At 51.9% G+C, this 22,524-nt stretch overlaps 1 protein-coding gene and 1 long non-coding RNA gene across 6 annotated transcripts in view; one reads left to right on the top strand and one right to left on the bottom strand.

Moving 5' to 3' along the window:
* The window catches only part of Cd6 (CD6 molecule), a 43,427-nt gene extending 29,084 nt beyond the window's left edge, over positions 1-14,343 (top strand). For 2 of the 3 annotated variants that reach the window (XM_042676537.1, XM_042676536.1), the window contains 12 exons: positions 2,689-2,766; positions 4,007-4,360; positions 5,607-5,918; positions 6,933-7,235; positions 8,336-8,401; positions 9,247-9,387; positions 9,837-9,941; positions 11,004-11,126; positions 12,265-12,336; positions 12,474-12,713; positions 12,985-13,083; positions 13,827-14,343. In XM_042676537.1, coding sequence (XP_042532471.1) covers positions 2,689-2,766; positions 4,007-4,360; positions 5,607-5,918; positions 6,933-7,235; positions 8,336-8,401; positions 9,247-9,387; positions 9,837-9,941; positions 11,004-11,126; positions 12,265-12,336; positions 12,474-12,713; positions 12,985-13,083; positions 13,827-13,891 — 1,958 coding nt within the window. In that variant the 3' untranslated portion in view covers positions 13,892-14,343. The remainder of the gene's footprint in view (positions 1-2,688; positions 2,767-4,006; positions 4,361-5,606; positions 5,919-6,932; positions 7,236-8,335; positions 8,402-9,246; positions 9,388-9,836; positions 9,942-11,003; positions 11,127-12,264; positions 12,337-12,473; positions 12,714-12,984; positions 13,084-13,826) is intronic. The other variant, XM_042676538.1, reaches the window with a different exon arrangement.
* A 6,470-nt stretch (positions 14,344-20,813) lies between these two features.
* LOC122105328 overlaps positions 20,814-22,524 on the bottom strand; it is a 38,477-nt gene continuing 36,766 nt past the window's right edge. For all 3 annotated transcript variants that reach the window (XR_006147017.1, XR_006147018.1, XR_006147016.1), the window contains exon 3: positions 20,814-21,118. This is a non-coding gene — a long non-coding RNA (uncharacterized LOC122105328). The remainder of the gene's footprint in view (positions 21,119-22,524) is intronic.

The following is a 22,524-nucleotide window of genomic DNA, read 5'->3' on the forward strand; positions in this document are numbered from 1 at the left end:
AGTACATGTTTCTTTGGGGGTCCATCAAAGTATTTCTGGAACTAGTAAACTTTGTAAATGAATCAATATATATTATAAATATAAGTTATATATCATATTTTTGTTGTTGTTGCCAATCCTGGGGCTTGAACTCAAGGTCTGAACACTGAGCTTTTGTGCTCAAGGCTAGTGGTCTACCATTTTGAGCCACAGCTCCACTTTTGGCTTTTTTGGTGATTAATTGGAGATAAAAGTCTCACAGACTTTCCCTCTTGGGCTGGTTTCAAACCATGATCCTCAGATCTCAGCCTCCTGATTAGCTAGGATTACAGGTGTGAGCTATTCGTGCCCGGCTTGTAAATATTTTTAATACTGAATTTAATAAATTTACTTTTCATAAACTTCAGCCTTTTAAAAATTCTTTTTTTCCATTGCTATTTTCTTCTCCAAGTCTTGTTTTCCTTATTCAATACAGCATGAAAATCCCAGCATCCGACATGGTTTGATTTCTTTCTTGTTAGGCCAGGACTCTATTGCTGGAGTCATACCCCGGGCTCAATTTCTTTATGAGTGCTTCCTAAGATGTCACGCCATGCTAGGCCATGATTTATTCAGTAGTCTCTGCAGAGCTGGATAGCCACTCCATTCCCATTGCTCACTGTTCTAAAAACTGCAAGGGATATTTTTAAGTCTGGGCATTTTCATGGTCTAAAGCAAATTCACGGGAAAGGACAATGGTTTCTTTGCAAAGAAATGTTATTGCTACAAAACTCTGGAATCAACTTGAAATGTAAAGAGAGGGATTAGACTAAAGTGATCCTAGCTGGGCACTGGTAATTCACATCTGTAATCCTAGCCATTCAAGAGGCAAGATCTGAGGCTCGAGGTTCAAAGCCAGCCACAGCAGACAAATCTGAGAGACTCTTTTCTCCAATTAACCACCCAAAAGCCAGAAGTGGAGCTGCAGATTAAATGGTAGAGTGCTAGTCTTGAGCAAAAGCGCTAAGGTACAGGGCCCAGGCCCTGAGTCCAAACCACCCCCCCCCAAAAAAAACCCACAAAGTAGTCCTGACTCAGGAGGGCCCCTCTTCTGCCTGGAGGGGGTATGGTTGCTTTTGGCTTGGCTCCTATAGAAGTTAGAGGAGTTTGTTTTTGGAACAGGGGACAAGGGAATGCATATGACACGCAAAGGGTTTGGGTGTGAGGTATTTCATTAATTTACCTTGGATGGCAGCTTCTTGCTCACCCTCTGTTAAACCATATCAGACACCATCTCAGATACCGCGAGGGAGATTATGCCTTGAGTCCAGAATTTCCTGGTCTGAGAGAAAACGTGTGTGTCTTTTAGTACGAGAAAGGGCTTCCCAAGGCCAGAGAGAGGGGAGGCTCAAGGGAGCTGAAGCCTCCTTGTAAAAATTTGCTCTCACACAAGCTCAGATACAAACAAGGTAACAATAATGTACTATCACACACACACACACACACACACACACACACACACACACACACACACACACCAGCATTCCAACCCCCCTTCCTTCCCTCCCCACACATATGCAGAAATATTGAAAACTACATGGGAGCCCTGGGACCGTTGCTGTGGGAACTAGGATTCACTTGTGGGCCTCTGAATTCTTGCTCTGAATATTACATTTGCTACAGTTTGTGCTCTGAATTCTGAGCCATTTCTCCTTTGGGGATCAGGCTAAGACAGTCAGCCAGGGAGTTGGTGAGGATGCGCAATTAAAGGGCTGATTGCTTTCTGTCTGGGTGATAAAATGGCCCAGATGGGAGCTGGTAAGAGGGCCATGTCTGCAGAGGGGTATGTGCATGCTCAAGCTTGCGCTCATGGGTGTGAAGGTAGAAACTTCTCAGGGGAGCCTCTGAGAACGAGCTGCCTGTAGCTCAGCCCACTAAGCTGAGCTATTGTAACAAGTATACTCCTTCCCCTTAGATGGGGGTGCTGGTCCCGGGTCTTGAACTCCAAGCCTAGGCACTGTCCCAGATCTTTTTCCCTCAAGACTGGCAACTCTACCACTTGAGCCTCAGCTCTACTTTGGCTTTTTGGAAGTTAATTGGAAGTAAGAGTCTCACAGGCTTTCTTGCCTGAATTGGCTAGGATTACAAGGCATGAGCTACCAGTGCCTGGTTTAAAGTTTACTTTTGTAGTTGGTGATGGTGGTGGTCATAAGGCTTGAATTCAAGGCCTGAATGCTTTCCCTGAGCTTTTTCACTCAAAGCTAGTGCTCTACCATTTTGAGCCACAGCGCCACTCCTGGTTTTCTGGTGGTTAATTGGAGATAAGAGTCTCACAGACTTTCATGCCCCAGCTGGCTTTGAGCTGTAATCCTCAGATCTCAGCCAACTGGGTAACTAGGATTACGGGCGTGAGCCAGGTGCTCGGCTAACGTTTACTTCTTACTCATGCAAAATTCAAGTGCAGTTGTCACCTTGCCATTACACCTGGAACCCAGGAGCCTCTGATGTCCCATAGTAGAGGAGATTCAGGTACAGGAGGCTCACCATTTCCGTCTTACCCTTGGCTCAACCTGTCATTCTGCCCAGGCTTGAATGCCCCAAACCTACGTACATAATCCACAGGAACAGGAAATGCCCACAGCAGGCTCCAGAAGGCATGTCCTGCCATTGGGGACTTTTGTGACCTCCACATCCGATTTTACTCACTCACGTGGTTGCTGTTGGTTGTAGGTCTCCCATCTCCAGCCCCGGCTGACAAACACAGTACCAGCAGGGCTGAAAACAGGCTTCTGAAGGCAGGGAAGCCAGGTAAGTACTCAATCTTTCCAGGGGCCCACAGCCAGCAATCTGAGATCAGAGAGACGCTGGGGTAAAAAGGAAGGAAAACAGATTTTTTTTTTGGTCAGTCATGAGGCTTGAACTCAGGGCTGGACACTATCCCTGAGCTTTTTTGCTCAAGGCTAGCACACTACCAGTTTGAGCCACAGCTCCACTTCTAGTTTTCTTGTAGTTCATTGGAGATAAGAGTCTCACAGACTTTCCTGCCCAGCCTGGTTGTGAACCAGGATCCTCAGATCTCAGCCCATTCTGAGTTGCTGGAATGACAGGTGTGAGTCACCAGCGTGCGGTGGGAAGTAGACTTTTTAAGGAAAATTCAGATAACACTTCTGGCTGGTCCAGGGACTGAAGTTCACCTCTGGATTCCCCCTGTGTCATCGGTGTAGGCCATGGAGCTCATGGAGGGGGTTGGGGGGAACATGCCATAGCTCTTGTGGGGTGGAAGGTGCCATCAGACCTGCCTTTGATGTGTTCAGTGGGTGTTTATTTGAGGACCTGCTTTGTACAGGGAGAAGGCTTTGTTTGCACTGGTGCACAAGCCTGGACAAAGATGATGTATGGCTCCTATAGAAAGGGATGTGGAGGGGGGAAAAGCCCCTTTCCCATAGAACAGTCCATGTTTCACACCGGTTCTCCAAGGGTCCCACATGGCCCCAAGGGGCCAGGACTCTGTCCTGTCACACATACCAGGTACCCCATGTGCTGGGCTCTCTGGCTCACGCCTGTCATCCTAGCTACTCAGGAGGCTGGGATCTGAGGATCGCGATTCAAAGCCAGTCAGAGCAGGAAACTCTGCAAGACTCTTCTTTCCAGTTAATCACCAGAAAAGCTGGTAATCGAGCAGTGGCTGAACTGGCAGAGGGCTAGGCCTGAGCATACACACAAAAAAGTTCAGGGACAGCACTCAGGCCCTGAGTTCAAGCACCAGGGCTTGATCTTGTAGACAAGGGCACACAGAGGATTGTGGGACCCTCACCTCCACCCCCTCTCGTCTAACCTCCAGAGCCCCCCTGGAGCCCCTCATCTCTTGACTCCAGGAAAGTCAAGCCTGCAGGGGCACCTGGGAATTCCCACGGGACCCCCTCCTCCTCTTGCAGACCTGCAGGGCCTTGGCTAAGGTGGTGCCCTGGGTGAGTGGTGTAGACCCAGCCACCTCCATTGGGGAAGTCTGAGCCCCATGAGGAGCTCACCTCTGGTCTGACACTTCCAGGGGAGCTGGAGGTCCGCCTGGTGAATGGGAGCAGCAGCTGCAGCGGGACGGTGGAAGTCCAACTCAGGGGGACCTGGAAGCCCGCCTGCGGGGCACTCTGGAACTTCCAGGCCGCCCAGGCCGTGTGCCAGGCCCTGGGCTGTGGCATGGCAGAGACCCCTGCCCAGCCTGTATCGCCCACCCCAGAGCTGCAGCCTGTGCCCACTGCGGCGAACACCAGCGGGCCCCTCAACAGCACACGGCCGCTGGCACCTGCCATCGTGTGCAACGGAAGCGGCTGGCAGCTGTGCAAGGTCCTGGACCAGCACCAGGAGTGCAGTAGCGAAGGGAGGCCCGCCTGGGTCACCTGTACAGGTGAGAGTGGCCGTTCCCCACCCCCACACTGACCCCTGGCCTCAGGGCTTCAGCCACTGACTCTGGATCCAATCACTGCACCCAAGTCTCCTCTACTTGTGTCAAAATGGTGTCATTTCCAGATCTGCACGTGTCCCCAGATCCAGGTTCTGCCCTGCTAGTGCGATCTCCAGATCACCCCCTTGATCCCCAGTTCCAGCCCCATGTCTGCAACTAACCAACTCCCTGATCCCCTTCCCTTCAAAGACCTCTGTAGGCCCATCCTGCCATATATGCCAAAGCTTTCTTTTATTTATTTCATTTAATTTCATTTTGTTAATTGTGGGGCTTGAACTCAGGGCCTGAGAGCTGTCCCTGAACTCTTTCCCTCAAGACTAGCACTCTACCACTTTGAGTCACAGAACCACTTCTGGTTTCCTGGTGGCTCATTGAGATAAGAGTCTCACAGGCTGGCTTTGAACCATGACCTCCTGAGTAGCTAGGATGACAGGTGTGAGCCACCAGCGCCTGGCAAGGCTTTCCTTTATTTTAAAAAGAGATCAATTATTTTGAACGGTCTTTAATTAGTCATTCAAAGGGATTTCAAGTTGACAAGTCAGTTTGTGAGTACAATGCATCTTGATCAGTGCCGCCCCCTCCATCATCTCCCCCATCTTCTCCAACCCCACCCATCCCCTCAAATTACCTGGCTCCAAGGAAGATACCAGTGGCTCATGCCTATAATCCTACCTATTTAGGAGGCTGAGGTCTGAGGATCACCATCCAAAGCCAGCCCAGGCAGGAAAGTCCATGAGATTCTTATCTCCAAGAAACCACCAGAAAACCGGAAGTGGCACTGTGGCTCAGGTAGTAGAGCGCTGGCCTTGAACTGAAGAACTGAGGGACAGAGCCCAGGCCCAGAGTTCAAGCCCCACGACCGACAAAATAAAATAAAATAAAAATTACCTGGCTCCATTTTCACATGACCCCATACATTGAGTAATAATACACATTGGCCTACCCTTCCTCTCTTCCTTCCTCTTCCCATCCAGGCTTGCCTTAGCACTGTGTTTTGGGGTCCAGCCCCCAGGCTGCCCTCTAGGCTGGGCCTGGGGCCTCCAGCCCTATACCCGGGCCTGCACCTCTGCCTACCTGGTCAGCATAAGTAGCCCGGCCCTCACCAGCTCTACAGCCCCGCCCCACCTCCTGACCACCTGCCCGCTTTCTGGACCCTAACTCAAGATCCAACCCCCTCCCACCCTCCCAGAAAACAGGGCCCTGCGATTGGCTGACGGTGGCAGCCGCTGCGCTGGCCGGGTGGAGATGCTGGAGCGCGGCCGGTGGGGTACCCTGTGCGATGATGCGTGGGACCTGGAAGATGCCAACGTGGTGTGCCAGCAACTCCAGTGCGGCCTCGCCGTCCAGGCCCTGCCCGGCCTGCACTTCGCCCCGGGCCGAGGGCCCATCCACCGCGACCAGGTGAACTGCAGCGGGGCGGAGGCCCATCTGTGGGACTGCCCCGGGCTGTCGGGAGACCTGTACTGCGGGCACAAGGAGGACGCAGGTGTGGTGTGTTCAGGTCAGTGGGTCGCGTGGCTGGGTCTGAGCGCTGAAGGCAGATGGCCTTGTCCTTAGTTGGGGTCACCATCCAGGAGGGGAGATAGAGAGGACCCACGCAAACAGAATGCAAGGAAGGCAATGGATGCCCCACTGGAAGAGAGCTGGCAGCCAGGCAGACACAGCTGGAGAAGTGAGGGTCTTCCTTGTTTTGAGCAAGGGGACTGAAGGCAGGATGGATGGATTCTGGAGAGACTTTGGGCCATCCAGTTGAGACCAGGAAGTTCTGGTCCAGCCAGGGCTCCTCATTAATACCAGAAAGAAAGAGGAGTGGCATTAAAATATAAATATGTACTGACGCCATAAGCCTGGGCCTTAAAAAAACTGTCTTTTCTATCAAAGTGTGTTGTTTAAAAGTTCCTGCTGTGGCCTGGTCTCTTGGCTCTTGTTAAGGAAACGAGGAACTGTAGGATAAGAAAGGGTTTTTGAAATGTATTTGTCTTAACTGTTTTTTTCCAAGATGGACTTAAGATACATCTCAGAAGGCAAACCTCGGATTGTTCAAGAAATAACAGAGGATACCGGTATATTCTGAGATGACTTGTGTAGTGTTAATCTTATGTCAGAGTCACCTTATGTCAATACATCTTACCTATTCAAATTAGCCAATCATGAGCAGGTTGTGATCCTGAGCTCCACCAATCTGAGCAGAGGGGCGGGGCCTGCTGCATTAGGGATAAATAGGGCAGCAGCCAACCTGCTCTGTGTGCTTGCTTGCCAGATGTTTGACTGATGGCTCATTCCTCTGCAGAAATAAGTTTTGCCTTGCTGAGAGTCATCCTGACTCTGGTGGTTCTTGGAAAGCCTGTTTATAACACAGGGTTGGCCAGAACAATTGGGGCAGGGGAGGCAGGCACAGATCATGGGCAGGGGACCTAAGGTTAGCTGCATTTCACCTCAGCATGGGGGTTCTGAGTGGCAGGGATTTGGGCCTATGGGATCCTGACCTGTGTCTGCTCTCTCTCCTCCCTCACAGAACATCAGTCCTGGCGCCTGACCGGGGGCATTGACCCCTGTGAGGGACAGGTGGAGGTGTACTTCCGAAGGGTCTGGAGCACCGTGTGTGACAGCGAGTGGTACCAACCAGAGGCCCAGGTGCTCTGCCGGGCTTTGGGCTGCGGGGATGTGGTAAACTGGCCCAAGGGGCAGCCCCACAACCTGGAGGGCAAGATGTCCTACTCATGTACAGGAGAAGAGCCTACTCTTTCCGAATGTTCCTGGTGGTTTAACAACTCCAACCTCTGCAAACAGTCGCTGGCAGCCAGGGTCCTCTGCTCAGGTATCCCTTCTCCTCCCACCATAGGCCATCCTCTTAGATTGGACCAGAATCTTGCCTGAGTCTCCATTTACAGCTTGGACTAGATTAGCAACAGTGAATATTGAAGGAACCATCATCATTACCATGCCCAAGCAGACATTACTAATTCATTACTGAATTCTTTTTTTCCTACAGATGCTTGCCCTAGGGTTATGAATCAAGTATTTGTTAAGACTTCATGGTATGCAAACCTATGGTCCCTGTTGACTAAGATTGGTCCAGGAGATAAGGACCAGTTTGCTATCCCAGGGTTGATGATCATAAGGAAGATTAGTATTCCGAAAAGAACACTGATTTGGAAGAGCACAGACACCTGAATCCAGCTCTGCCTTTTATTGGCTTCCAGGCTTGGAGGCTTCAGATTCTGTGATATGAGGATTCTGAAGTTGCTGATCAAAACATTCCACAAATTAGCTGGGAAATTAGACAAAATGTGCTTACGGGCCTTTGTAAGCTCTGCCCCTTTGTAAGCAGACCAGTCATATGGAAGTTCAAATTAGGGTAACGAGGGTAACTTCAGCTCCCTAACTCCTGAGGTTACAAAGAAGAACAAATAAGTCTGGCAGCCAGGCAGCCAGGCATCATGGCTCATGCCTGCAATCCCAACTTCTTGGGGAGGTGGATTTCAAGGGTTGGAGAGATCCTATCTGAAAAAGAACTGAAAAGGACTGGAAGTGTGGCTCACATGGTAGAGTATCTACCTAGTAAACATGAGGACCTGAGTTCAAACCTCAACATCATCAAAATATAACAACTAAAATAATAGTAAAGGCTGGGCTAAAAAAGAGGCTTGGGGTCTGGGGCAGATTATACAGTCAGAAGTGCCCATTCTTTTATTATCTTCTTAGTCTAAGCAGAGCCCCTCCCTGGGCTTCATTCTGGAGCCCCTCCTTGTTGCTGGAGGTGGAGGCTAGAATGGGATCTTGCCTCATGCCCACATGCCCATGTTGGGATCATCCCCGCCCCCCATTTCAGGCCATTTGTCTGTCTTCTAGACCTGGCACCCAGTAGGTGCTCAGGAAATGTGTTGAGTGAGTGAATAGGGTGGTGCTTTCTGACAGGCTCCCGGAAACAGCAGCATCCGTCTACTTCTGATGGCCCTGCGAGTATTCAGCCAGTCACTATAGGTAAGTGGAGCTTTTCCTAGAAGCCCCGGTGCATGAGTGCATACACATGTGTGTGCATGAATGTGTGCCTTTGTGTGTGCACATATGTGTTTCCATGTCCTCCCACCTCCATCCCAGCTGGTACACATGTCCCCTGGGGACTCTGAGTATCTTGTGTTGCCCTATTGTGCTTATTTATTTATCCATTTCTTTGATTGGTTGGTTATGCAGATAATGGGCCTCGACCTCAGAGCTTTGCTCTCTTGCCTGGCTTTTTTGCTCAAGGCTGGTGCTCCACCACTTGAGCCATACCTCCATTTCTGTCCTTTTTGCTTATTAATCGGAGATGAGCGTCTTATAGATGTTTCTATCCATGATGGCCTCAAATCTCGATCCCCAGATCGAGCTTCCTGAGTAGCTAGGATTACGGGTGTGAGCACCAGCACCAGCCCCATCACCTTTATTTGCTGCCTTTACTGCTTTCAGAGCCAATTTGATGAGGTTTCACTGTATCTTTTTATGTGAAGAAAGAAGCCAAGGCTGGAGGCTGAAAGGACAGCCACTGTGATGGCTAGAACCTGCACCCCTAGCGCTAACTCCAGTCCCACACTCCATCTCTCTACCAGCGGCAGGACAGGCTCCCAGCAGCGCCTTGCTAGCTGTGTGACTTTGGCTAGTTCTTAAGCTCTCTGAGCTTCAGATTCCTCTGTTTCAGAGCATGATACTCACAGTGCCTCTTTCCTGGCTCTACAGTTCAGCCTTCAGTGAATTTCAGGCATAAGACAGGATGACAAGGAAACGGTGAAGAGAGCACCATGCTCATCATTCCCCCCCCCCCCTCACTGAATTGGCATTCTTGTTTCCAGAATCTTCTGTGACAGTGAAAATGGAGGACAGTGAATCTTGGGAGCTAATGCTTCTCATCTCCTGCATCGTTCTGGGAGTGCTCCTCCTTGGTGCAGTCATCTCCATAATCATCCTCCTCTTGAAAGTCAAAGGAAAATACGGTAGGTGGGAAGACCTTTGAGCCGTCAGAGTGGCGTGACCCAGCAAAGGTCACGCAGCCCAGCCCCAGGAAAGCTCCCTCTGTCGTGGGAAGAATTTTCCCAGCATGCCCAGCAGGAGCAAATCCACTAGTGTGGGTCTCCAAGAGGGCCAGGCTCTGTAAATGACATATATGCACGTATACATGTCTTCATATGTGTGCACACACTTGTATACATGCATGCATGCATATATGTGTCTCTGTGCATGAACCTCTCTGCATGTGCACATGCATGTAAGTGTGCAAGTGCACACATGCACGTGCAGATTGTGCATGCACATGGTTGCATGCAGCGGACGTGTGTGTGCACACATGTATGTGTGTGAAGGCTGTGTGTGTGTGTGTGTGTGTAACCAGTAGACTGGAGAAGGCAGAAAGATGGCTGTAGACTCTCTGCCTCCCCTCCCCCAGCACTCCCTGTAACCGAGAACCACCAGCAGTCTCCCTCCACCACCCCAGCGGGGCTCAATAGTTACCAAGCCGTTCCCATCACCATCACCATGCCCAAAGACGAAGGTAGGACATCACCCATCTGAAGATGGGGAGGGGAAGGACAGGCCCTCTGGAGGGTTGGCACTGCTGAGATCACAACGTACTTGGTTGAGAGAAGCCCAAGCCAGTTCACCCTAGCTCTGCCCTTGGGCAGGTCATGGTGTTCCCTCTCTGACTAGATGTGTAGATCACTCACCCACTGAGTCCCTCCTAGACTCTGGGGTTCTGCTGACCAAGGGCAGAGGAGGGGTGGGGTGTCAGTTCTCAGAAGAAAGCTTGCCCTGCTCATTGGCTGTTAGGTTTGTGATGTGGTCACATTGCACAAACCACGGCCTTGCACAGCCCTGTTAAGATTCTCCTGGAACGTAATATTATTTCACGGTTCCTGAGTAAACACAATTGGATCGCTCATCCGTTCTTCAGGAGACATGGATGTAGACTTCTTGAAAATCTTGCCAAAGAGTGTGCATTTATGACTTTGAATTGTGAATATAACCAGGTGTCTTGTCATGCTTAGATAAGAATGCAGCAACGGCAAAACAAATCCCCCACCAGACAGAATGACTAGTAGTTTGTACACACAGCATTCATGTGTATAAGTAAGGGCTGGAGAGCTGGCATCTTGCACAGAGCAGTATTTAAACACAGAACAGTCACTCACCACGTAATATCATCTACAGACTGAGATTCGAGTCAAGTGAAAACCTCCGGGTCCCTCAGTTTCCTCAGCTGCAAAACGGGACAATGGGGTGTACCCAACTCCTCAGCCTTCTCTCGAGGGCTAAATGAGCTCAGATGGACCAACATTAGCATAGTGCCTGATGCATTGTGGGTACTGTCATGCTGGTTATATAAGAAAATGTTTAGGTTTCCATATGTGAAATGGGGTGGGGTTGCGGGGGGGGGGCGGCGGGGGGAGTCAAGGCTAGATGGTCTTGACCCAGCTGAGCTACATGGAATTCTGTCCCCACCAGACCCCACCGTAAGTATTCTGGGATACTTTCCCTTTGTCTGCCTACCATGTCATCATGCCGCCCTCCATCCCCCCTCCCTCCCTGCCCCTGGCCCACTCTGTTTTCTCTCCAGGTCTCAAGTTGCCTATCCAGGTCCGGGACCCACACCCCGAGGACTCAGACTCCAGCTCGGATTCAGATTATGAGCACTATGACTTCAGTGCCCAGCCTCCTGTGGCCCTGATCACCTTCCACAGTGAGTCCATGCTGGGGCTCACAAGGGCACCCCACACCTTCAGTAGAGACCCATCTGCATGGTATGGGCAGATGCAAATGCCCTGCTCTGGAGTTTTCAAAGTGCTTTGCCATCCTGGAAGGGCTTCTACTCTGACCCCTGCCCCTGCCATGATTGTCTTTCTCCATGAGGATCTCAACAAGGCCCTCAAAAGCCATCTACAAGGGCTGGGAAGGTGGCTCAGTGGTAGAGTGCTTGCCTTGCATGCATGAGGCCTTGGGTTCAATTCCTCAGCACCACATAAGCAGAAAAAGCCAGAAGTGGTGCTGTGGGTCAAGTGGTAGAGCGCTAGCCTTGAGCTAAGGGACAGTGCCCAGGCCCAGAGTTCAAGCCCCATGACTGAGAAAGAAAGAAAGAAAGAAAGAGAGAAAGAAAGAAAGAGAGAGAGAAGGAAAGAAAGAGAGAAAGAAAGAAAGCCACCTGCAAGTAGCTGTCTTTGTCACATGTCATCAGGTCCAAGAGAGAGACACATTCAGAACTATCCCTTGCACCTCTGTACCCGGTGTCCGACCTTCTGGTTGCTTTGTTTTGTGTTTATGCCAGGACTCTTGACCTCAAGGCCTCATGCTTCTTTTATGCTCTACCACTTAAGGCACAGCTCCACTTCCTTTTTTTTTTTTTTTCCTTTCTGCTTGATGGGAGATAAGAGTCTCATGGACATTTTTGCCCAGACTGCCTTTGAATCACAACCCTCAGATCTCAGCCTCCTGAGTAGCTAAGGTTACAAAGCGTGAGCCACGGAGGCACAGCGGGACACTGGAATTCTTAACACCACCAGTCTCTGAGACTGGAAGCTTCCATAAAGCCTGTAATGCAACCATCCCGGACTAAGCAACCTCTGCTCTGGGCAAGTATTAGAGCCCATTTCCAGAGCCGCCAGGTTGTGAAGGGAGACCCCAGACTGGGATCTTGTCAAGAGGCAGGAGGGGGCCACTGGCAGGCAAGCAGGCCCCTAGGGGTTTGGGGTTTGCCTCCCATGCTGGCACCAGCGTAGATCTGGGCCTGCCTAAGGTTGAATTGAGCTCTGCTGGGTTAGGATGGGAGCCTGGGGCCCCGTGTCCCCCTTCCCGTCACCTTGCCCCTCCCTGACTTCTTGCAGATTCCCAGCGGCACCGGGTGACAGAGGCGGAAGCCCAGCAGAGCAGGTTCCAGATGCCACCCTTGGAGGAAGGTGAGTCGCAGCAACCTTCTAGCGGTTCTCCCTGACTGTAACCGTTTCCCTAGGCAGGGAGTTCTTTCTGGAGTCTGATCTAAAGCCCTCTTGCAAGCATTGTTTCTTTCCTTTTTATTTTCTTTTTCCTGGCCCAGGACTTGAAGAGCTACATGTTTCCCACGAGCCAGCTGTGGACCCCAGACCTTACATAGCAGACCCCCCTTCTGTGGGCCCTGGGTATCACGCCCGGAGCCACAGTGGGTCCAGCACATCTTCTGGGGAGAATTACTGCAACAGCCCCAGCAGCAAGCCACCCCCGTGGGACCCCCAGATGTTTTCTTCAGAGCAACAATCCCCCAATTTGGAGCTAGCAGACTCTCAGGCAACTTTTTCAGGTAGCTGTGTACCCCGCTTTTTAGCCTCCCCTCAATACTCTAGTTAGTGAGCTGGCAGACCGTGAAGCTGGGAGCCTCCTTGCTTGACTGAGGTCAGGATTCAAGCCACCGGCTCTTACTGGATGTCCTTGGACCAATCTCTGCCCATCTCTAGGCTTTGCTTTGGCCTCTATTCTGGCTGGAGGCTTGGCTCGCTCTCATCTCTGGGCCCCCTAGCTCTGGCAGGGACTGTCTGCCCAGAGAGGATGACTGGCATGGGGGTCTCCTGCAGGGCCCTTCGCTGACAACAGCTCCAGCACCTCGTCGGGAGAATGGTACCAGAACTTCCGGCCGCCCCAGCCTCTTCTGCCGGAGCAGTTGGAACATCCAGGTGCTGGGACTGGGGAAGGGGGCCGGCAGGAGGGGGGACAGCTGTGAGCAGGGAGAGGCAGGTGAAGTACAGGTATCTGGACCCATGGGAAACCTCAGCCCAAGGGGAAACGGAGGGGGAAGGGGAAAGGGAAGGAGAGAGATTTCAAACGTATGCATGAAGCGAGATGCCGGTGGCTCACGCCTGTACTCCTAGCTACTCAGGAGGCTGAGGATCCCGGTTCAAAGCCAGCCCAGGCAGACGTGTCTCTTATCTCCAGTGAATCGCCCAAAGTAGGAGGTGGCGCTGTGGCTCAAGGGGCAGAGCACCAGCCTGGAGTGAAAAAGCTAAGGGATGGTGGCCAGGCTCTGAGTTCAGTCTCCAGGACCAGGACCAAATAGAATAAAAGCAGGAGCAGAGGGGAAGTGGGGTGGGGGAGGGTTTTGGAAGGGGGGACGGGGTTGTGAGAGGAAGTGAGCTCCCTGTTACTGGAGGCATTCAAGCAGAAGCAGCCAGATGGCCAGCAAAGGGAAGAGAGTGGTGACAGCCCCCAGCGCCCGATCACCTGCGCAGTGCCGCAGTGGGACGCCTAGTCTTGCACCTGTCCCACCAGGCTCTGCCCAGCCTTCTGGCTGGGGGAATGACACACACTGAGAAGATGGGATGGCTTTGATGTGGACGGAGCCTCGCTATCCCTGAGTGGGTGTGAGGGGCATCCAGGCTAACCTGGGCCTCCTGCTAACCTGAGCCTTCTGACCCCACAGGCTCCCTTACACCCCAGCCAGACTCCAGTGATGAGAGTGACTACGATGACATCGGAGCCGCCTAGTCTGGGCCCATCCTGGTGGCTCCATCCCTCTCTCCTCCTGTTCTCCCTTCCTCCCCTCCCCCTTCTCTCCCACAGGCCACGGCCTCCCACAGAGAGATGGACAGAGACTCGGCCTCCTGGCACAACTCCAAACAACGGCCCAGGATGGAGGGCGGGACTTGAGGATGAGCTCTGTGTCAATCAATGGCTGTGGAGCTCCTCATTGGGTGATCCTTGGGCACTTTGATTCTGAGTCTCAGGCAGCAGCTCGGGGCAGGAACAGGCCGTCTAAGCCCTGGATGGCTTCTGACCCTGTCACCTGGCCATGTTGTACAGGACTCGGACTCCAGCCTTGAATCATACTGGTCTCTCTACACCTGACAGGGGACATGAACTTCCTGGGCTCTGACAGCTCCCAGCAAGCAGGGTGACCTGTGACCCCACCCCACGCCCATCCCCAACTGAGGAGCGGGGTGGGGTGGGGGGGAAGGAGGGCAGGGCGGGGGGGGGGGGTGTGAAGTCAGGTCCTGCCACCAAGACTCTGTGAGCCCTCCCGGGACTCTGGCCCTTTCCACTATCCCAGGACAGCCGCCTTACTCTAAGCTACAGTGGTTCACTAAGACTGTCCAAGCCAGCCCTCCCCCTGTGCCCACCCTGTTCCTGGGTCAGAGGCCCAGTCGTTGTCCAGGTAGGGGTACACAGATAAGGGCTGGAGGCTACACTAGGTCCTGGAGTCCCTGAATGTCCCATTGGATTGCTGGGGATTCTCCCCCTCAGCCCCCGCTTCCCACCCCAAGGCCCAGGGCTCGGGCCAGGCTTCGGTGGCCAGTTCTGAGTGTCCTGAGATTAAACTGTTGTTGTATGAAGCCCAGGGTCTGGAGTGTCTTATTCTTGAACTGTTATAGAACCCAGGCTGTGTGTGCAAGAAGGCCAGGCGTTAATTTCAACTCAAATTCTTCATTTGGGAATGGTCCCAGGGGGGAACAGAAAGGGGGAGGGGGGGAAGAAGAGCAAAGATGACCCTGTGATCCTGAACACGCCGCTGCCCCAGGCCGCAGGGGCTCAGTCCTGTGGGGACATGAAGCTTAGAATGGACTTGCCCAGGAGCAAGACAGCTGGATTCGGGTCCATCCATCTTACCTGGCATTGGTTTGGGGACCACCCAGCCCCTTATCCCTCTGCCCCTACACTGCCTTGGGAGGTGAGCTGAACAGCTCCGGGGTGCAGAGAAAATGGAGACCAAGGTGAGGGAGCTCTGACCTTGATGACCTTGACCTCTAAGAAGTCTTCTTTCCAGAAACATCCAGGAGGAGCCCAATAGTTGGGCCTGCTATGTGGAGAGGGCATGTGCATGTGTACCACATGGGCAACACCAAGGCTGCGTTTATCCACGGGGGAGGAAATGGCAGGTGAACGGAAAACCTATGGTGGTTCGGCACCCTAAAAAATGTTGGGGGCACAGGGACAAGGGGACATAGAGCTGTTACCTACGGCTGCTCCCACCAGCCCTGGCTCTGCACTGAATCCCACCCCAAACCAGAGCTTCTGGGCAGGGATGGGGTCTGGTTTGGGGGGGCCTCAGGCATTGCAGGACACAGGTGAGTCTGGTAGAGGTGATGGAAGGGAATGTGGGTTCCCCCTCCCCGCCCCCATCCTGGGTCCGAGGTCTATTCTGAAGATGTGATTTTAACTCCACTGCAGTGACCAGTGCCCAGCTCTGTCTATGGGATGTGCGGTGAGGGCTGGGGGTTCGGTTCCCTGAAAGGTCAGGGTGTGCCACTGTTCTACCCTAACATTGGGTCTCAGAGGCACAAAGAAGCTGCAGGCCCTCCCCAGGGCAACTGTTCCAGGATGTGGTTGTCTGTGATGTGCACCCCTCACCCCCCAGTAAACCTCCCCAGGGCTCTGGGGGATTCCTAGAGGAGGAGCCCCAGCTGCGGAGGATGAGGTGGTGAGGGCGAGGCAGCTGAGTTTTGTCCTTCAGCTCAGTTCAGCTCCTGGCTGTGTGGCCTTGGGCAAGCCCTCAGTGTCTCTGAGACTCCAAGCCCAGCAGGTTTGGTTGTAGGGTGAGCACAGCAAGAGTAGATAAGTTACAGGCTGATGAGGCTTAGGGGCTTGGCCATAAGTATACCTCCATAAATAGATCCTTGAAAGGAAGAAATGGAAGCTGGGGCTGGTGGTTCCCACCTGTAATCTTAGCTAGCCAGGAGGCTGAGGTGAGAGGATCGCTGAGGACAGACGTGTTTTTGGACAGAAGAGTCTGTGAGACTCAAGTAGCCAGTCCCCACCCACTCCAAAAATAAAAAAATAAAAAAAGCCGCAAGTGGAGGTGTGGCTCAAGTGATAGAGTCCCAGCCTTGAACAGCAAAAGCCAAGTGACAGAGACCCCTCGAGTTCAAGCCCCAGAACTAACTCAGGAAAAAGGAGAAACAGAAGAGACATCGATGTTCAGGCAGGAAAGGACTTGTCCAAGATCACTGTGCAGAGTTACAGTGCTCCGCTCTGCCTTGCAGCCTCCATAACCAGGTGACATCACTAATGACAGCTTCCATGTGGGTCCTGGCACCTAGCAGGTGTTTCGTCATTCATGGCTACAGCGGCCCCTGGTGGTACCAGCCTCACCTGCACCTTATATCTGAGAAAACAAAGGGTCTGAAGTTGTCCCAGGGCTGGCTGTCCTGTCATGGTGTGGTCCGGCCCCAGGTGCCCCTCCATGTGGCCTCCTGAGGGTGGTAAGATCCACGAGAAAGGCTCACTTCTGTACCTACTGATCTGAATGTCAGACCCCAGTTCACCTGTGTCTCCCAGGTGTCTGGGGGAGGGGCGTAGGGGCGGGGCCAGAGGAGGCTCTGGCTGGATTAGCCTATCGGAGGCCACCTGGACAGGCTGGAGGCCACTCCCAGGGAGCCCAGGCTCAGACTTCCTTTTCCTGGTGGGGCATCACCGACTGGCACCTGACCTGCGCTGGAAACCTCACCTGCAAAGTACACCTGCTGCGTTCCCTATCTCCCATCTGTGGTTTCCACTTCCCCCATCCCTCAACAAAGACCTATGGTGAGGATGGTTCTGGAGGTGGGCAGAGGTGTCTGGAGGCTTGGGGCTGCACCTCGCGGACCCCCTCTGGGCTGTGGCCTCAGACCTCTCTTCTGGCCTGCTGAAGAGGGAACGGAGTCTCCCAGCAGGGAGATGCAGGGAGCCCCCGCCAGGAAGGGGGCCAGTTCAAAGTCGCCTCAGTGGAAAGTTCATCTCCTACCACATCCTTCAGCTGTTTACCAGCTTGGCGGGGCTCTGGCATCCTGACATGAAAGGAAGCGCACCCCACCACCATCATGGAGGAAAGACCAAAATAGCAGCTGAGGAAGACAGAGACAGAGAGACAAAGAGAAACACCGAGAGAGAGAAAGAGAGAGACAAAGGGAGACAATGAGAAACAAAGACAAAGTCAGACAAAGAGAAACAGAGAGGCAGAGAGACAGAGAAGTCCGAGAGAGAAGAAAGACACATAGAAAAGTCAGACAGAAAGAAAGGCAGACACACAAAGAGAGACAGAAAGAGGGAAAAGAAAAGGAGGAGGAAACTAAAGGAAAAACTAGGGAGGCTCATCCAGTGGGCTCAGGTTCCCCCCACCCCAGCCCCTAAGGAGTGCAGAACTCCGGGCTCCCCATCGTTCTAGTGTTAGAGGTTGCAGAAGGAGTTCAAGGTCTAGGTCACCCAGCTAGGAAGGGAGGAGGCCAGATTCACAGTCTGAGGATAAGACTGTGAATAAGGATAAGAAAAGAATGCTAGATGGCCCGGGATGAGTTAGTGACCCCCAGGGGACCCCACCCATCCTCTCCAGGGCCATCATACCAAGCCCCTCCCACCCAGCCACCTTCAGTCACGAGAGGGAGAAGACTTGTCCCCAGTTTGGCCCAGACACAATGGCACAGTGACCACCCCAGACCCAGGGCCCCATGTGTCAATGGGGGTCAAGGCGCAACTCCACAACTCCTTGCCTTCGCTCTGGGTTTCCTGCCCTCACCCTCTGCTTCCCACCTCCCATTGTCTTGGTGGCCCTGCTGCCAGCTGCAGAGCCGCCCAGAGCCGCCCTGATGCAGCCCAGAGCAGCTCCCTCCCCAAGTGGCTCAGGACATGACAGCTGGAAGGTCCAGGGTTGGGCCAGGCCATCTCTCTTACAGACAGCTAGTGCAGAGCCAAAGTAATCACCTGCAAAATGTGGCCCCATTAAGGCCCCCAAGGATGGGGCAATGGGTGTAGCATCCTGGCTGTAGCCCCAAGTCTCCTCCCGAGTCCCCTCCTTCCTCCCCTTGGGTTCCAGGACTCGGTTTCCCTGCCCCAGCTCAGCATCCTGCTCCTGTCTGTCTGTCTGTCTGTCTGCTCGGCTCCTCACTTATGGCAAACTGCAAATGGGACATGCATGCGCCGGGCACCCATCCAGTCTTCGACACATCCACAGAGGGTTCAGTATCCGGGCTTCCTGCCCACTCAGGAGGGATCCTGCTCCTACTGTGCCAGGGACAGGCTTTGTGTCCCCACTTTATCCACCATCCTGATCCCCGTGGGATGGAAGAAGGACCCAGGGGAGGAATGGAGTTCTGAAAGAACATTTCTTAAACCCGTGTACCCCTCCTTAAACCATGTACCCCTCCATGGTTTTTGCTCAATCTGGGGGTCATTTATTCTTCTGGTCACTTTTCTCTATTATTCTTTGAATGGATTCACTTTTTAAATGCAATTTTGTTATTATTGTTGTTATTAGTTACTTTGGTGGGGTTTGCGTACCTTGGTCCTTGTTCTTACTAGAAAGGCACTTTACTGCTTACGCCATATCTCCAGGCCTTTTTGCTTTAGTTTAGTTTTTTTTGTTTCTGTTTTTTTGTCAGTTGTGGGGCTTGAACTCTGGGCCTGGGCGCTGTCCCTCAGCTCTTCAGCTCAAGGCTAGCGCTCTATCACTTGAGCCACAGCAGCACCACGTCCGGCTTTTTCTGCTTATGTGGTGCTGAGGAATGGAACCCTGGGCCTCATGCATGCGAGGCAAGCGCTCTACCACTGAGCCACCTTCCCAGCCCCTAGTTTGTTTGTTTTTTAAATAGAGTCTCAGAGTTATGCCCACGCTGTCTTGACCTCCATCCTCCTATTTACACTTTGGATACAGCTGGGATGACAGGCTTCTGCCACCATGTCCATCTTTTTTCTGTAGAGATGGGGGCGGGGGGGGAAGATCTCTTGAACTTTTTTCCTGGACTGGTCTTGAAACTCCATCCTCCTGATCTTCAACTGACATGTAGCTAAGGGCATAGGCAAGAACCACTCCACCCAGGATGCAAATTTATTATTTTTTATTTTCTAATTGTTATTATAAAGGTGATACACAGAGCAGTTACAGTTATATAAATGAGGTAGTGAGAAGATTTCTTTTTGGATGTCACCCTTTCCCTTGTGCAAATGTCTTTAGACATTTTACAAAAACATCTGACATGTACTCAAAATTGTCAATGTCACGAATACCAAAAATGCTTTCAGTTAAAAGCGCCAAAGAGATGAGTGACAGCAGATGTAGATAAGACTTCCATTTTCTTTTGCTATAGAGGGCATTGGTGGGACTGGTGGGGAAATAAGAATGAGGTGTGTAAATAGATAGTAAGTGCATGGCAATGTCATTTTTCTGATTTTGAAAAAGTTTACTGGAGTTACATCAGAAAACATTCTTTTTTGTTGTTGTTGTTGTTGGTCGTGGGGCCTGAACTCTGGGCCTGGGCACTGTCCCTCAGCTCTTCAGCTTAAGGCTAATGCTCTACCACTTGAGCCACAGCACCACTTCCAGCTTTTTCTGCTTATGTGGTGCTGAGGAATCGAACCCAGGGCCTCATGCATGCAAGGCAAGCACTCTATCACTGAGCCACCTTCCCAGCCCAAAAACATTCTTGCTTCTAAGAAATACAACACAGGTCAGATGCCCATGGCTCAGGTCTGTAAGCCTAGCTATTCAAGAGGCTGAGCTCTAAGGAGTACAGTTTGAAGCCAGCCCAGGCCAAAAAGTCCATGAGACTTATCTCCAATTAACCACCCCCTAAAAAAGCTGGAAGTAGAACTGTGGCTCAAGTGGTAGAGCTCTAGCCTTGAGCACAAAAAGCTCAGGGACAGCACCTAAGCCCTGAGTTCAAGCCTCAGGATCTGCACGCACACACACACACACACACACACACACACACACTAAGACAAAGAGATGGAGAGGGGAAGGAAGGAAGGAAGGAAGAAAGGAAGGAAGGAAGGAAGAAAGGAAGGAAGGAAGGAAGGAAAAAGGGAGGGAGGGAGGAAGGGAGGGAAGGAGGAGGGGGAGCGGGAAGGAAGGAAGGAAGGAGGAAAGGAAGGAAAGAGGGAAGGAAGGAAGGAAGGGAGGGAGGGAGGGACGGAGGGAGGGAGGAAGAAGGGGAGGGAGGGAGGGATGGAGGGAGGGAGGAAGAAGGGGAGGGAGGACACAGTACTGACATACTTGTGGGTAAAAGGGCAACAGACTTTTAAATGATTAGGGAAGAAATCTGTTGTGTGTGCACATGTGCGTAGGTAGTTTGGAGATGGGGGATAGGAGTGAAATAGAGAGAGGCAGAGGTGGAAGACAGAAGGGGGAGGGAGGGAGGGAGGGAGGGAAGGAGGGAGGGAGGGGGAAGGAAGGAGGGAGGGAGGGAGGGAGAGAGAGTCAGTCCAGGAATTCTTTGTACTATGCTTGCAACTTTTTGTGTATGTCTGAAATTACATTAAAGAAACTATCTATTACTATCTTAAGTGTAAAACCCAGTGTCGCTTGCTACACATTGGAGAGAACTCGAGAACAGGGCAATGCTAGATCCACTGTCTGGTCTGCTGGAGCCTGAGCAGAGGCTCTGCCTGTCTTTGTGTGTGTGTAGAGACGGGCAGTGGGGAAGCAGAGCTGTCCTTGCCCAGCCATTATAAGGACCTCACACAGGGCTCACAGGGGCTTTGCATTGCCACTCATCAGAGATCCATGAGTTCCAGAACATTCAGCTCATGAAAGTTTAATGAGAGCCCTTCAGGCCAGCTCCATGTGGAGTCCTGTCACCCAGAAGACAGGCCAGTGTTCTCAGGAGTTTCGCACCAGGACAGTCATTGGGCAGTAGGGGGATGGGTGGGCAGTATCTAGCTTGTAGCGGGCTTGCAGAATCCCAGCAGGAGATCGGGCCGGAGCAGAGCCAGCAGCTGCCCTGGGACGCACAGCAGAGCCGCTGAGAGCTGGGGAGGGAAAGAGATATCATCAGAGTGGGAAAAGAGAGGTGGCTGACCCTGCCCACGGCCTGCCGCGCCCCAGAAAACTGAGCCGCGAGTCTCCTCACTCCACTCTCATCATTCCACAATCTTCCACCTGCAAGCGGGGCATTCTCCTCACCTGCCTGACGGCAGTTTGCGTGTGTGTGTGTGTGGGGGGGGGTTACTGGGGCTTGAACTCAGGGCCTTGGGCACTGCCCCCTGAGCTTTCTCACTCAAGGCTGGCATTCTGTCACTAGCTCTGCTTGCAGCATTTTGGTGGTTAATCAGAGATAAGAGTCTCATAGTCTTTCCCTGCTGGGCTGGCTTCGAATGTCCATCCTCAGATCTCAGCCCTCTTGAGTAGCTAGGATTACAGGTATGGGCCACTGGCACCCAGCTCACACTGGCTTTGGAGTGGGGTACCCCCAGGCCCACGTGACATTCAAGGCACAGATTCCATGGGGTGCCCGGCCTCAGCTCTGCGGCTAGTTGTCGGTTGGAGAGGGAGGTTTACGTGTGTTCTATAAATAGACTCTGCTACAACCTGAACAGCTGTGTCCCACAAAGGCACGTGAAAAGTTGCAAATGGGAGTCACTGGTGCCCCTCACTCCTGACCCAGTTTGTCACCCCTCTCCACACTAATGCCCCCTGGCACATTGGTTTTTAATTAAGCCAGCCAAAAAGATGAAATACAATTAGAGACAAGCCCCTAGGGGAACAGTGCTGGAAATCGTAAGGTCTCATCTCAAAGGCAAAGAGAAATAATTTAGTTTGTATTAATTAATTACGAATTAATTTTTTTAAAGAAGTAATCATTAGCCAAGCACCATTGACTCATGTCTGTAATCCTAGCTACTTAAGAAGCTGAGATCTGAAGACTGTGGATTGAAGCCAGCCCAGATAGAAAATCCATGGACTTTCTCCAATGAACCATCAAAAAACTGGGAGAAGAGCTATGGCTCATGGTGGTAGAGAGCTAGCCTTGAACAAAAGAGCTCAGGGACAGCACCCAGGCTCTGAGTTCAAGCCCTGGTACTGCCACAAAAGGGGAAAGAAAGAAATAAAAAGAAAGAAAGAAGGAAGGAAGGAAGGAAGGAAGGAAGGAAGGAAGGAAGGAAGGAAGGAAGGAAGGAAGGGAAGGGAAGGGAAGGGAAGGGAAGAAAGAAAGAAAGAAAGAAAAATTAAGAGCCATAGAAAAAGGCAGGCTGGAAGGATGCTTCACGTCTTAAAGAGCCAAATATGTAACTAACACATTCATTAAAACGAACATCGATCCAGTAATTATTCAGTAGATAGGAATATAAATAACACAGAAATTAGTAAACATAAAAATGAATAAGCAAGAAAACAAATTCCCTGAATTCAAATCCCAGTGCAGACCAAAAGTAAA

Source organism: Dipodomys spectabilis, unplaced genomic scaffold (genome assembly GCF_019054845.1).
Source record: "Dipodomys spectabilis isolate Male_0828 unplaced genomic scaffold, ASM1905484v1 ptg000030l, whole genome shotgun sequence".
NCBI classification, from domain to species: domain Eukaryota; kingdom Metazoa; phylum Chordata; class Mammalia; order Rodentia; family Heteromyidae; genus Dipodomys; species Dipodomys spectabilis.